The sequence below is a fragment of the Erpetoichthys calabaricus genome, chromosome 4 (genome assembly GCF_900747795.2).
Source record: "Erpetoichthys calabaricus chromosome 4, fErpCal1.3, whole genome shotgun sequence".
Classification (NCBI taxonomy): Eukaryota; Metazoa; Chordata; class Cladistia; order Polypteriformes; family Polypteridae; genus Erpetoichthys; species Erpetoichthys calabaricus.
Window position 1 is genome coordinate 225,071,964 of NC_041397.2, and position 16,446 is coordinate 225,088,409.

The 16,446-nt window shown below is 40.2% G+C and overlaps 1 protein-coding gene across 1 annotated transcript in view; it reads right to left on the bottom strand.

Annotated features, from left to right (window-relative positions):
• Window positions 1–16,446, bottom strand: part of LOC114650622 (cullin-5) — a 113,031-nt gene that overhangs the window by 71,871 nt on the left and 24,714 nt on the right. The window contains exon 2 of the mRNA XM_028800388.2: window positions 6,122–6,231. Coding sequence (XP_028656221.1) covers window positions 6,122–6,231 — 110 coding nt within the window. The remainder of the gene's footprint in view (window positions 1–6,121; window positions 6,232–16,446) is intronic.

Genomic DNA, 16,446 nt, shown 5'->3' on the forward strand with positions numbered 1-16,446 from the left:
CGTAAACTGACTTCAAGTGAGGCTTTGCAGGCGATTTTGGACAGTTCGGATCATGATTGTAGCAGTTCTGAAGAAGATTTTAGCGACAGTGATGAGCAGCAACGTGCGCTGCATGATACTGTGAATGAAGACGCATCGGATGACGGCGCTGAGTGGGTGTATCCCCAGCATCTCAGCTGGGCTGCTGCCCGTGGTGAACTACCTTTTCTGCATTCGTTTGAGGGAACGTGTGGCTTTATTGTTGATGTAAACAATTACACTGCTGAGCAGTTTTATGAGCTGTTTGTGTCACCTGATTTGATCAGACATTTTGTTCATCAGACAAATCTGTATGCAGCACAGTTTATTGAGAAAAATCCCAATTTACCTCCACATTCCCGTGTTCGTGCTTGGTTTGACACTGATGAAAACGAAATGAAAAAATTCATTGGGATTTTGATGTTGATGGGAATAATCAGAAAACCAGATATTGAGATGTACTGGTCTACAGATCCTATGTATGCAACACCTATTTTTGCAGCTGTCATGACACGTAACCGATTCTCTTTGCTGCTGAAATTCTTTTCATTTGAAATGACAACAGAAACGAGCCAGATAAGAAAGATCCAAAACCGCGACCACTTGTTCAAGCTACGTCCTTTGATTGATCATTTATTTGAAGCATTTCAGTTGCCCTACATGCCAGGACCGTCAGTTGCAGTTGATGAAAGTTTATTGTCGTGGAAGGGCCGCTTACAGTTTCGACAGTATCTACCATTGAAAAGGGCACGTTTTGGTATCAAGATGTTTTGCTTAGCTGAGAATTCAGGTTACATTTATATATTTCGTGTATACACTGGCAACTTGCACAACATTTAGTGGTCAATACTGCTTGAATTAAATGTAAAAAATGTAAAAAAAATGTAAAAAAGTAAAAAAACGAAAATTGTTCAGATTTCGCCTGGCGTGGGGAATATTTAGGGAGTTGGCGGTTAAAGGGTTAAAGTAGGGGGACATATCCCTAGTGAACTCTTGATCTGGTCGAAGCAAATGATTGGTGTGTAGTCTGAAATGGGCTTAAGAATGGGACATCTAAGCACATTTTTCCCTGTTTACTCCTCCAAGTGTTGAGGGGAAGAGTTGGAATGGAAATCTGATGCCTATTTTGGGTACCGAGAACCGTGAAATGCTGGTACCGTACCATTTTCATTTTGACGTTTTCTGGAATTTTTCATTACTGGCACACTGTGCAACCTGATTATGCAGTAGACTAAAGGATGTGATTTTTACTTTATTTGTGGCAAGACAACTAGTTCATATACATGTAGGTGAGACAGCCTGGAAAGTTATTATATACAAAGTTAGAGTGGAGATATCCTGTAACTATCAGACAATCAAACAATGTTTTAAAATTATTTTTTACATTGTTGTATTCCATTCCTTTCTTAACAATAATAACTGCAATAATTTTAGGATAAAAAGTCTTATTCTGTTAATAGCTCTCACTTTAGATAAAATGTTGTCAACACTCCCAGCTGAATTACTGCTTCAAGACTGTGGCACAAGTCTATCAAGACAGTTGTACACTTTTGCTAAAGACAAATGTTGTTAAAAATGTAATTACAAATATTGATCAGTTAAATTAAGCTTGAGAAGATGCAAGTAAAGCAATGTTATAATAAATAAAAGGATTACTGTATGTCAGCATAAATAATAAAACTGTCATAAAATATATGTATTTAATTACTAATTTCTTTGAGTATTTATATCAATGACAGAACATGTAATATGAAATAAGTCTCAGAATTTAAACTGTTATCCTAATTGCTCATTGGCCCACTACATGCAACTGCAAAGAAAAAGGTGTACAGGTACAAGTCTGACAGCTGGCTGTTTAACTGAACAGAAAAAAACAATGCTTGCAATTACCAGTGTTCTAAATATGCATGACAGACATGTCATCTTAGGAAGTGTAACTGCTGAGAAGATGAGGTAACACTTTGCAATTCTTCAGCAAACACAGTGCATGTCACAAAAATTTAACTGACAGCACACACAGTTAGCTATGTCACAGATAAGCAGCTCAATCAGCAGCTGGCTATTGAACTGAAGAGCAGAAACTGCTGCTTGCTGTTTCAGTGAGCACAACTGCTGGGAGGGGGAGGTGACAGTCTTAGTGTTTCTTCAGCAAAGACAGAATGTCTCTGCTGAGGAATCATGATTTTTCAGCAAAGATAGCATGTCTCTGCTGAGGGATCAATCATTAGTTAGTGGTCTGATTTCAAAACATCATTATGTAATTTCCAACTCTATGAAATATTGTACCATCATGAAAAATGCAAGGTTCCAGACTGCAAATAAAATGATTGCAAATGCAATAAAAATTGTAATTTGCAACAATATTTTAAAGTTTAGAAATCATCAGCACCTGATGCATACAATTTGATATGTGATCAATCTTTTTTTATCTGCCTTTATTTAAATACATCTCTAACCAGTTTATCTCAATCCTAATCTACAAATAGTCACACGCACAAGGTTAACGCATCAGTATTTAGGCATCACACACATTATTATACCTGAGTTTACTTATCACTCCATAAACAATAGATGCTTCATTGGTTGATCAGTTAGTAGATGGCTATTTGAAGAGATTTTGTATTCAAAGGGGAATAAAATGTGCAGTAAATTTATTGAATAAGGGATAACTGTTTTTAACAAATAGCGCCACTGATATAGGTACAATAACTAATATTACTGAAGCATATGCAGCTCACATTAAGTGATCACAGTGTTCAGAATGTAGTACTGAGCACACAAAGGTGATCATACAGTCAATAGTGAGGCAGGCAGGTGTATTGGATTCAGAGGATCCCTTCAGTATTCAAACTTGTTCATAACTGACACCACAACACAAGATGCAAACCTCAGGTAACCCAAAAGAACAGAAACAACAGGTTGCAGTTTGCCAAGAAGTACATCAGAAAACCGGAGTGATATAAAGTGAAAAGTTAAAAAAAGAAAGGAACACTCATGATCCTAAGAAGACCACTTTCCCTGTGAAACATGGTGGAGTTAGTATTATGGCTTGAGCATGTATGGCTGCCAATGGAACTGGTTCCTTTGTATTTATTGAAGGGATTACTGCTGATAAAGAGAACATGATTAATTCTGAGATGTACAAATACATCTTATCAATAAACCGCAAAATAAGTGGGAACTGAAGACGGCTTCAGTACTTGCCTGGTAACATATCACCAGAAAAGAAACCCAGCACCTAGTGATGCCTATGGGTTCTAGACTTCAGGTAATCTTACCAGACAATTTTATTTCAGACATTATTAAATTTGACAAACTCATTTTGGTTCCTTTCAAATAAAATATGACAATTTTATTTCAGATAATATTAATTTGTCCAAATAATTTTGATCCCTTATGGGGGGTGGGGGTGACTACATATAATTCCTATACCATTCACCCATTGTTTCGTAAACCCCCATTATTTAATGCTGAATGTCGATACTAAAATCTCATTATCCTTTGATTCGTTTTAAATACCAATATACCTGGTTAGAAAGCCACACTAATACGTAACATTGTGGACTGCAGTGTAGCTCCTTGTGAGCCAAGGTTTACATTACACTATGAAACAAATAGACCTTTAGGGAACTCAAACAGAAACAACTGATATGATGTAATGCTAACATGAATAATGTAAATTGATATCAGATGAGAGCAAAATACCTTTGTACATGATTTTGAATGTGATTGGTTAAATCTAAACACAGTTTCAACCATCATCATGAAGGATGAGCATACTTAGGTGAAAAAAAAACTTTTTTAAAATGAGTGAGCAATGGCATCCTATTCAGGGTTACGTCCTGCCTTTCACTTAATGCCACCAAGGTAGGCTGTAGTTTCCTGAATCCCTCAAGTAAATTAAATAGATTTGCAAGTTTCACCATATGTTAAAAATAATTTTTTTCTGTTCGTTATTGCTCATTGTAAGATCTTATTGAAGTTGAAATGTTTTAATCTTGATTTCAACCTTAATATGAACAAATCTTTAAATTTCACTTAAAGCATTTATAGTTTTGACATCCAGTTTACCTGTATATAGGAGGGGGAAATTAATATATCAAAAAGAAAAAATAATGGTAACTTATGTTATATAATATTTGAAACTGGAAAAATTAAAAATTGGATCTGCTCAAAACTTTTTAAAAACCTGGCAGGATCTAATCAATAACATTTTAGAACAAGTTTTTACATTGGGGAAAGGATTCTCTTCCTTCTTTTCTACTCTTAAAGTTTTACTCTGGCTGTTGGCCTTCCTCTCTTTCTCTTAGGTTTGGGTTGAACTGAATTTAGGTTTGGTAGGTTTGACGTGTTTGTATGGTATGTTACTTGCTTTTAATAAATTCAATAAAAAATAATAAAAAAGAACTAAAGAAAAAAGAAAAAAAAATCATAATGTGTATCATGCTAACAATAAATTGTATTACTGTATACAACCAAAAAAAAAACTCAAAAGTTTTAACAGAATCATATTATTGGAGCAAATATCTGCTAGATGCTTTTTGCTCCCAAACTGCTAAGCGATTCATACTGCAATGACTATCCATACACAAAACATCCATAAATAATCCATCCATCCATTTTCCAACCCGCTGAATCCCAACACAGGGTCACGGGGGTCTGCTGGAGCCAATCCCAGCCAACACAGGGCACAAGGCAGGAACCAATCCCGGGCAGGGTGCCAACCCACCGCAGGACACACACAAACACACCCACACACCAAGCACACACTAGGGCCAATTTAGAATCACCAATCCACCTAACCTGCATGTCTTTGGACTGTGGGAGGAAACCGGAGCACCCGGAGGAAACCCACGCAGACACGGGGAGAACATGCAAACTCCACGCAGGGAGAACCCGGGAAGCGAACCCAGGTCCCCAGATCTCCCAACTGCGAGGCAGCAGCGCTACCCACTGCGCCACCGTGCCGCCATCCATAAATAAGTAAGGATGAATTTGTTTTAAACAACTGGCACAGAGGTAGATTAGGGGAGTTCCTGAGTGAAGTAAGGAAAGGTAACCTTGAGGTTTAAAGTTCACAGTTTTAGCCATTAAACTATCTTAACTGGACTTAACCAGTGTGGTTGGTTGCAAAATTGTTTTTCACAGTAAAAAGGGAAGGAAGAAGAGAGTGAAAAAACAATATGATACATTACCCTGGAATTTGTTTCTGTGCCACATGAGTAGTGTTCAGAATGTACAAGATTAGCATTTTGGTTTACTAAGGATTGTTTATTAATCTGAAAATGATCAGTAATGCATGGAAGACTAACATCAATAACAAGGAGCACATACAAGAATAACAGCCTTGCCTGCAAAATACCCAAATAACATCTTGAAATGCTGTTGTCAGATATTAACTTGAAATTAGATTGATGACTTTCACTATATCCTGCGGTGGGTTGGCACCCTGCCCGGGATTGGTTCCCTGCCTTGTGCCCTGTGTTGGCTGGGATTGGCTCCAGCAGATCCCCGTGACCCTGTTTGGATTCAGCGGGTTGGAAAATGGATGGATGGATGGACTTTCACTATAACGTTCAAAATAAAATGACAATCCGCTCTGCACACCTCTACATGTAAACAAACTGCTTTATTTTCTCTTATAAAATAAACATGCTTTAAATTAAAATACAGTACAATATTCACAGTGTTATAACAGGTTTGGCTGATCCAATTTGTGCCTAATATTCAAATGTTTTATTATTGTCATCTCTTATCTTCAAGCTAATTTATGCACGAAACCACAGATCCATTCAACCCACAAACTGTTTAGTGTTTTCTTCACACAGCCCAAAAGATTTGCACATTAGACTGATTATACTTTATAAACCCATAGTAAGTGAGTATGCCTTGTTATGAATTAAATGTTACTTCCCATCTTGCATAGGAAGATACAATGATAGGCTGAATAAGCTGGTTTAGAAAATGAATTACATGTGTGTAATATTACTAGGAAATCTTGATAACGAAAATAATATTTACCATTTCCTCACTAAACTACCTATAACCTGCATATAACTGCCTTAGTAATGTAGACACAAAATGTTAGAAGGGTTCTACTTACGAAAACAAGTCAAACCACTGCTGTTTTGTGACAGATTCTTGCCGTAATAACTTCAAAACAATAGGGCGCATCAGATCCCATTTATCTTCAAATTGGAGGGAGCCTTTGTTCTAAACAAATATAAAACAAGCAAATTTAAAAAGAATGTAACAACACCAACAGTTTCTAGACAATGTATATTGATATAGGAAAAAATAAAGCAATATCTGAGAAAAAAATAAAATGGATTTCACAAGGCCTTACTTTCTTGACAAAACTGCTCATTCAGAAAGTATGGGAGAAGGTGGTTTATTGAGCATTTTCATGTGCGGCTTCAACTACAAAAACACCAGGTACTTTCACATTTTCATGTATCTTTCTATAGTTTCTCAAGAAGTACTTGGACTTTCTCACATGATAGGATCCTAACAATAGGTGGTTTAAATTTCCATACAGATAACTAATGTTACCCTAAAACAAGAGAATTTAACTTACTGTATTCTTTTGATATTACAATGTCACCTAGCTAGCACACATGGGGGACATGCTGGATTTAGGCATTTCCAAAGGATTAAATAGTGATATGAACATATATATACTGTATATATCGGTGTATCTTCACATCTTTTGATATAAAAATATTGGTGTATATAGTGGGGGGGGGGCGGTATGACTAAAATTCTATATCTAAATTATCCCGGTTTCACGGTATTCGATGGTATTTTTTTCCCCATGCATGAGTGGATGTTAACCATATTTTCCACTGCAATTACTGGCTAAGAATAACCTATTCCACTGTCAAGAGTATTGTACATTGTACAATAAAAACATTTTAATGTGCACACAAGTATTAATACAGTTTTGCATTGCCCCATAAAGTGATAGTTTTCAAGGGGGTGGCACTAATGGAGAAGGTATCACATTGCATGACAGATGCAGTCAAAATATAGAACCTTTTTATTGAACAAATTTTGCAAAAACAAACTATAATTTTGACAACATATTTTCAACCATACAAAGAGGCATTTAGACTTAGTAAAATATCCAGAAGTGCTTGTCAAAAATTGTATTGCACTGAATATGTCTTAGAAAAGGAATAAATAGTAAATATTTTTTGTAAACCAACTACACTTTCTGTTAATGTTAACAATCTCTGTCCACTGACACGTTAAAGTGACTTTTTAAACAACTTTATCACCATTAAACTGCATAATATCTATATATATAATTCACTAAGCCAGAAGACAAGTAGCCGACCATGGAAAGCACGCCGGAACGGGGCGTGGATTCACTAAGCTGCCGACAAGTAAGACGCCAATGGCGCACGCAGGAAGGAGCCACGCCTACCAACTCTAAGCCCATTGGATACGATGACAACTCACAGAGCCACGCCCACCAACTCGGACGCGACGCCTCGGAAAACATGCCGTCATTTCTGTTTGTCTGTGCCACAGTCCACATGCAGCTCTGAGCCACGTTGACTTTTCATTAGTCAACCTCAGTGGAACCTTGGTTCACACAGAGGCAGCACCAGAGAGAGACAGAGGCACACACAGGCTGCGCGTGAGAGAGACAGAGGCACACACAGGCAGCCCGAGAGAGAGCCACGCACACACAGACAGCGCGACAGAGTCACACAAACACAGGCAGCGCAACAGAGAGAGCCCCGCAATCCTTTAAAACTGAGGTTAAAACACAATGAAGGAAGCAGTCTTTAAAAACCAATAAGCCCTGTGCCTCTTTTTCATTAGCATCTCACCTGCTTCACCGCCCTGCAACAGTCGAGACGCTTTCTCAGCAGCTGACCTTCTCTGTGCCTGACTCCACTACTATCAGTCGCCTGATTAAAAATGGTGAACTCCTGCAATGTTACTATCTTGCTTGGCTTTTAAATAAAGTTCGGATTTGTTGAAATGTTCCTTTTTTCCCCTGTGCTTAAAACTCATTTTAAAAAAAAAGTGTTTATACAACTGCTGCAATGTTACAGAGAGAGAGAGAGGGCTCGTGTGCTTCTGAGAGACAGAAGGGGAGGGGGGCTCGCGTGCTGCTGAGAGAGAGAGAGAGAGGGGGGGGGCTGGGGAGGCTCGGGTGCTGCTGAGAGAGAGAGAGGGGGGGGGGCTGGGGAGGCTCCCGTGCTGCTGAGAGAGAGAAGGGGGGGGGGGGGGGCTCCCGTGCTGCTGAGAGAGAGAGCCTGCGCATGCACTGCACAGGCCATGCAGCTGAGCAGGGAGCCTGGGTGTTTGTGTCAGTGTTATTCAATGTTTTTACTATTACACTGTGCGTTCTATGGTGTAATAATTAACTATATTTGTGCTTAAAAATCTTTAAAAAAATATATTTACATACAGTTCGTATGGTCTGGAATGGATTAATTGTATTTACATGCAATCCTATGGGGGAAATTGCTTTGGTTCACGACCAAATCGATTTACAACCAGAGGTTTGGAACGAATTATGGTTGTGAAGCGAGGTTCCACTGTATATTGAGTCTAGAAAACATGATCAGCAAGTCTTTGTTAGGCTGCAACAAAATGATGAAAGAACGGGCACATTTTTTTCTCACAAGCTGGGTGGGAGGGTGTTAGTTAATTAGTTACTCAAAGGATTTCAAGATTTAATATGCACAAGCGGTAACACTGCAAAAGCAGCCCAAACCAGAAAAGACTGCTGGCAAAAAGTGGCTGACAAATTAAACACGTGTGCATTGTACTTACTGAAAGCGGCGTTACGGATTTTGCAAATGTTCATTTTTTCCCTCTGCTTAAAAAACATTAAAAAAGCGGCGTGATTATGCGGCGTATACTACGCCGCGGGTTGGTATGCAGCGTATAAAACAGTTTGTTTCTCGCTGATAATTTGCCTTTTACTTTAACACGAAGACAATTTCCTGTTAGATTTGCCTTTGCGATGACAATTGATAAGGCACAGGGCCAAACTTTCAAAAAGATGTGCATGTATCTGCCAAAACCAGTTTTCAGTCACGGACAGTTGTATGTTGCTCTCTCCAGAGTTCCACCTTTTCATTCACTTACTGGTATGCCTGCAGGAACACGTGCAGCGAGAGAGAGAGAGCGAGCGAGCAACACACACGCATACAGGCGCGCGAGAGAGAGAGCGCTGGCTGGACACATAAGAATAATACTTCATTACATTGATATACCGGTGTTTTCAGTATTCAAAGCGCTATCCACACAGGGAGAAACCGGGAAGCGAACCCAAAATCTTCCACAGTCTCCTTACTGCAAAACAGCAGCACTACCATTGCGCTACAAGGCAGTTAAAGAATGCACTGGCCTCGATTTTGTTTTCACTTCTGTTTACAGCGATCGGATCGTAGCGTGCATTGTTGCAATGTTACTTTTCTTGGTGGCTCATTACATTACGGATGTTTCACATGTTAATTTTTTTCCCTGTGCTTAAAAGACATTAAAAAAATGTTTCTCAACTGTGACTCCGGAACAACTCAGTACGCAAGCTATATTAAGCGTCAACAACGAAGACTCGCTACACCTTAATGAACAAGTGCTGAAACTTATCCCTACCAACGAAGTAACTTTCACCAGCGTGGCCTCCATCGTCACAGACGATCCCGCTTTCAGTCACGGACAATTGTATGTTGCTCTCTCCAGAGGTCCATCTTTTCATTCACTCACAGTGGTATCCACAAACCCACCCCATTTGGACAACTGTGTCATTCAGCAAGTGTTCACCCATCAATACATAATTATGCGGCGTATGTTACGCCGCGGGTTGGCTAGTTTAAACTAATAAATAATAACAATAAAATAAATAATAATATTATTACTGATAGTTGCACTATTACTTCAAGACTTCAAGCCCAGGTGCATTACACAGTATTCACCAAATTAAAATAAAATAAAACAAGTGCAACTTGGTGATGACATCTTTATCAACTGAACCATCGTTTAGGCAAACTGCATTAATATGGACCTTGCTTCAAGCTAAGCTATACTGGGAAGAAAAAAACAAACTATATGTCGAGAACAAAGTCAACATTTCCACTTTATTCTCGCCGTTTATGTCGAGATTAAAGTCGACATTTCCACTTCATTCTCATAGTTTACATCATAATTAAAGTAGAATGTCGTAAACTAAACTTCTTCCTAAAATCAATGTTTAATCAATTACTTAATTTACCCCGTCATAAATTCATGCAGCACATTAAATGATTTGTGTTACGTTCCCCGACCCAGTGGTTAATCACTACGCTTCTTAAACTGACTTCCTCCGCACTAAGAGAAGACAGCGATCACCATACAGAATCCATTCACTTCATGATATTCCTGCTTTCTGAAAATTTAGAATGCTAAGATAAATTCTTGATATCATTTTCATGCTGAAATGCATTAAAGCAGGTATTACACATGCACGGTAGTGAGGCGGTAGTGCTGCTCCCTTGCAGTAAGGGGTCCCCAGGTGTATGTTCAGTGTAGAGAACTTTATGGCAGGTGTGACGAGGCTCCAAAAAACTGGATGTATGAATGGGTATCGCACAGGTTTAAACTTAAATATTGTGTAAATGTTGGGTTTGTGATCTGCTGGTCGGAGACACGAACACAGAATTCAATGCATGTTCTTCTGAGCGGGCTATCTTTATTGCATGCATGCTGTCTCTATCTGACGTACCAAAACCCCAGTTCCTATCCTTCCTTTTTCTTTCACCACATAACCAATCACCACACGATAAACGTCTTTGTGAAATTAAAACTAGTTATTAACTTAGCCCACGGAGTGTTTAGAACTTTAAAAATATCTTCGTTATACATGTTTAATTATGCCATCCATTCAGAGTTGCGCCCATCTCTGAACAAGTCGCCAGCACATCGCAGGATGAATACAAGCAAAACATACACTAGCAGGGTCAATATAGCACAACAAAACCCCGCATCCTACATGACTTTGAAAGGAAACTGAAGCACGCCAAGTAAACCCACCAGAAAAACATGCAAATGCAAGGCAGGCAAGCCACCGTGCCCCCATATGATTAATGCATGCTTTAATGCATTTCACCATGAAAATTATATTAAGTATTTATCTTAGCATTCTAAATGTTCAGAGAGCAGGAAGATCATGAAGTGAATGTATTCTGTGCGGTGATCGCTGCCGGCGCCTCCTCTTAGTGCAAGAAGAAGTCAGTTTAAGAATCACTTAACACAAAGCATCTAATATGCTATATAACTTATGATGGGGTTTGAGAAAATCTAGTAAATTAAATATTCATTTTACGATGAAGTTTAGTTTACGATGTTCTACTTTAATGACAAATTACGAGAATAAAGTCAACATGTCGACTTTAATCTTGACATAAACGGCGAGAATAAAGTAGAAATGTCAAGAATAAAGTCAACATGTCGTCACACTATTACACAGTACCCAGGTACATTACACTGTATTGAAAACAAATAAAACAAGTACAACTTGGCTTGCAGTATTATCCAGTAGTATAGAAACAGTATTTACACATCTGACCTTTTAAAACTAAAGTATCTCCAGGCGACGGACGTGACTCCTTTTTTTCGGCAAAAGTTCTTCTGTTCATCATGTTCAACTTTATCATCGGCTTCAGTTTCGGAATGTTCTCTGTCCATTTTCACCGCGCAATACCTATGCTACCGCTACCTATTTGGTGGTGTAGCAGTGAAAAAGAGCCCTAGTGCAACAAATCTGTGTTTAGCGGTGTAGCATTGAAAAAGGTCCCCACTTGAACAGTTTCCCGCTGCGCCACGTTCCGAACATCGTTTAGGCAATTTAAACCGGTGTTGCGGTATAAGAAAAATCCATATCATAAAAAAAATAAAAAACGGTTTTCGGTATGAACCGGTATACCGCCCAGCACTAGGTGTATATAACTAATAAGCAGTTTCGTGTTAAAAGATGTTATTTTAACGCCACTGTTGCATCTATGTTTGCTAATATTCTGAACTCTCAGTCTGAATTCAGTGCTTATCTCAATGATGCCAGCAATGCAAACAATAGGATGGAAATTTTTAATGCTAAGGTGAGATACACAACAGACACAGCCCCTGAATAAAATGTTAAGCAGCCTTCCACTATTAAAATACCATGGAAACATGCATCTAAACTTTAAAAAAGACTGCCTCAAGGCTGACAGAAAATGGAAGAACAGTCCTTTATTAAAAAATGAAGGCTCATATAACGAAATAGAAAAAGTCTGACTTGAGAGACCGTTATGTTTCTAAAATTTTGAATGATAAAGAAGTCCAAGAAAATTATTAGGTTTAGATTTAGGTAGACTTTATTATCTCAGAAGGAAATTTGTTTAAAGCAGTAAAGTATAAAAACAGAAGACATTGTTACAGAGATACAAGGAAGACACAACATTTGACAACCAATGTTATTGCATAAACACAGACTCAAGATCAATACAAAGAAAAATAATTACTTTCAACAGTATACAAAATAATAATGCAGAATTTAACATTTAGCATCATCTCTACAAGTAACAGAATTTTAAATGCTTATAGCTCTAGCAATAAAAGCGTTCTTAAATCTGTTGCTGTTTACCTTTGGAAACTTTAATCTGTAGCCTGATGGCAACAGCTGGAATTTAAGGAAAAGAGGATGGCTACTGTGACAGAAATGAATTGGCTTTCTTTATAACCTGTTTGCAATACATTTCAGTGATAAATGCCTGCTGTGAACCAATAACTTTACTGTTAATTTTATAATATCCTTTCATCCTCTTCCGCTTATCCGAGATCGGGTCGTGGGAGCAGCAGCTTGAGCAGAGATGCCCAGACTTCCCTCTCCCTGGCCTCTTCTACTAGCTCTTCCATGTGAATTCCAAGGCGTTCCAAGGCCAGATGAAAGACATAGTCCCTCCAGCGTGTCCTGGGTCTTCCCCGGGGCCTCCTCCCGGTTAGACGTGCCCGGAATACCTCACCAGGGAGGCGTCCAGGAGGCAAACTGATCAGATGACTCCTCTCGATGCGGAGGAGCAGTTTTTCTACTCTGAGCTCCTCCCGGATGACCGAGCTTCTCTCACCCTATCTTTAAGGGAAAGCCCAGACACCCTGTGGAGGAAACTCGTTTCAGCTGCTTGTATTCGCAATCTCGTTCTTTCGGTCACTACCCATAGCTCATGACCATACGTGAGGGTAGGAACGTAGATCGACTGGTAAATTGAGAGCTTTGCCTTTCGGCTCAGCTCCTTTTTCACCACAACATACCGATGCAGAGCCTGGATCACTGCGGATGCCGCATCGATCCGCCTATCTATCTCCTGCTCTATTCTTCCCTCACTCGTGAACAAGACCCCGAGATACTTGAAATCCTCCACTTGGGGCAGGATCTCGCTCCCAATCCTGAGGGGCACTCCACCCTTTTCCAGCTGAGAACCATGGTCTCGGGTTTGGAGGTGCTGATTACCATCCCAGCTGCTTCACACTCGCCTGTGAATGGATCCAGAGAGAGCTGAAGATCACGGCCTGACGAAGCAAACAGGACAACATCATCTGCAAAAAGCAGCGACCCAATCCTGAGCCCACCAAACCGGACCTCTCAATGCCCTGGCTGCGCCTACAAATTCTGTCCATAAAAGTTATGAACAGAATCGGTGACAAAGGGCAGCACTGCAATGCAATGCGGACCAAGCTCTGACACCGGTTGTACAGGGACCAAATAGTCCTTATCAGGGTGTCTGGTACCCCATACTCCCGGAGCACCCTCCACAGGATTCCCAGAGGGACACGGTTGAACGCCTTTTCCAAGTCCACAAAACACATGTAGATTGGTTGGGCAAACTCCCATGCACCCTCCTGGGTGTAGAGCTGGTCCACTGTTCCACGACTAGGACGAAAACCGCACTGTTTCTCCTGAATCCGAGGTTCAACTATCTGATGGACCCTCCTCTCCAGGGGCCTCATGTATAAACGGTGCGTACGCACAGAAATGTTGCGTACAAATGTTTCCATGCTCATATCGTGATGTATAAAACCTAAACTTGGCGTAAAGCCACGCACATTTCCATGGTACCTCATACCCTGGCGTACGCAATTTTTCTGCTCGGTTTTGCAGACTGGCGGCACCAAGCGTCAAAGCAGTGCTATTGTTCCTGTGTGGACACCCTTTCTTTCTTAGATCAACATTCCTGACGCGGTTTTATAAATACACTAAAACTAACTGCATATTGTTTATTAGTGTAATGCATCTGATTGTAATTAACCTGCAGCATTATAATGGTCCAGGGAATAGCCATAGTATTCCAAATACCATAACTGCTTTAGCATTGTTACTCTCACTGCATCTTCTTCTTCTTTCAGCTGCTCCCGTTAAGGGTTGCCACAGCAGATCATCTTTTTCCATATTACTCTCACTGCACCACTCGGAGTATTTATATCACTGTATCTGAGTGGGGAATCACAGCAGCAGCTGACTGGAAAGAGAATTATCGGTATACAGCATGAAGCAGACGCTGCCTCAGCCACGGCAATACGCTTCAGAGACTTTCCTGTACGGACTTCGCAGTTTAGAAAAAGTTTCATCCCAAGAACTATAAACGCAAATTACTGAGTAATCAGCTGGACCAGAAACTTTGATAACTTTTAAAAGTATCTAGATGCACTGAAGGGTGCTAACGATCAAAATTTTGGCCCATCCCCAAATGGGGATCATGACACATACTACCCAGTTTTGGTGCCATACTGGAAAACACTCAACATGTAGTCCAACATTACATTTGCAGCACTGTTTTCTTGCGTTTGTCTTACACACTGCACACTTCCTTTGTTTGCCCATTTCTGTGCGTTCAATGTAGTGACCAGTTCCAGAGGTTCTGATATCAACAGGAACACGACTCTTGGCTGGTTTGGAGAAGGATTTCCTCCCGGTTTAAAGTACATGATCCCCAAATGGGGATCGTGGCAGTTAATGGGCTAAGGGTATTTGTATACATTTTGGTCATACCCAGTAGAAATTACCACACTCTTTATACATGGTCCCCCATTTCAGGGCCCCAAAATGTTTGGAACAATTGGCATCATAGGTGTTTGAGATTACTCAGGTTTGTTTCATTGCATTGCTTCATTAGTGCAGGCATAAGGTACCCACACTTGTTTATACCTACAGACTAACTCTGGAGTCTGTAGTTGCCACTGTTCAACAAGAAAAATGCTGTGCCAATTATGTGGCTGAAAAACAAGAATAAAACCATTAGAGACATTGGTAAAACTTTAGGATTACCTAAATTAACTGTCTGCAATATCACTAAGAAGAAAGAATGCACTGGTGAGCTCAGTAAGCCAAGGAAGACCGCCACTGCGGATCTATATTACTAAACGACAGTTTAATATATGCACGGACGGCGGACGCAGGACGCACCGAGGCACATGCGCACAGCGCCTCAGCGCCCCAGAGTCAAACCCAGCGGCTTCCCAGAGTCAGTAGGTGGCGCCCAAACAACACAACCTGTAAACTAAACTTGCTCTAATCCACTGTGCCAGAAGTCAGTGTGGCATATTTGAATCACAGAACGGTAATTCAGTATTTAAAGTAAGTTGGATTATGATTCCTAACAGTAAACGACTTCTACCCAACGACACAGCCACAGAACAACAAAGACGAGACCGCATGGATAAAAACAATACACGGAGGCTCCTACAACGCGCTTCAGAAACACCAGAAGCAAAGACGTCACGGCTCCACAATGAAAGAGTTCAACTAACGGAAATACAAAACGAGCCCGTATGGATAAACACAATGAACGAAGGCGCCCACAACGTGCTTCTGACACAGCAGAAGCAAAGGAGTCACGGCTCCAAATGGAAAGAGCTCAACGATTTGTAATACAAAACCAAGCCCGTACTTCCCAGAGTCAGTACGTGGCGCCCAAACAACACAACCTGTAAACTAAACTTGCTCTAATCCACTGTGCCAGCAGTCAGTGTGGCATATTTGAATCACATAACGGTGATTCAGTATTAAATGTAAGTTGGATTATGATTCCTAACAGTAAACGACTTCTACCTAACGACACAGCCACAGAACAACAAAGACGAGACTGCATGGATAAAAACAATACACAGCGGCTCCTACAACGCGCTTCAGACACACCAGAAGCAAAGATGTGACGGCTCCACAATAAAAGAGCTCAACTAATGGAAATACAACACGAGCCCGTATGGATAAACACAATGAATGAAGGCGCCCACAACGTGCTTCTGACACAGCAGAGGCAAAGGAGTCACAGCTCCAAATGGAAGGAGTTCAACGATTAGTAATACAAACATGAGCCTGTATGGCTACGACCTGTAAACAAGCCCGTATGGATAAAAACAATGAACGAAGGCGCCCACACAAAGAAACCG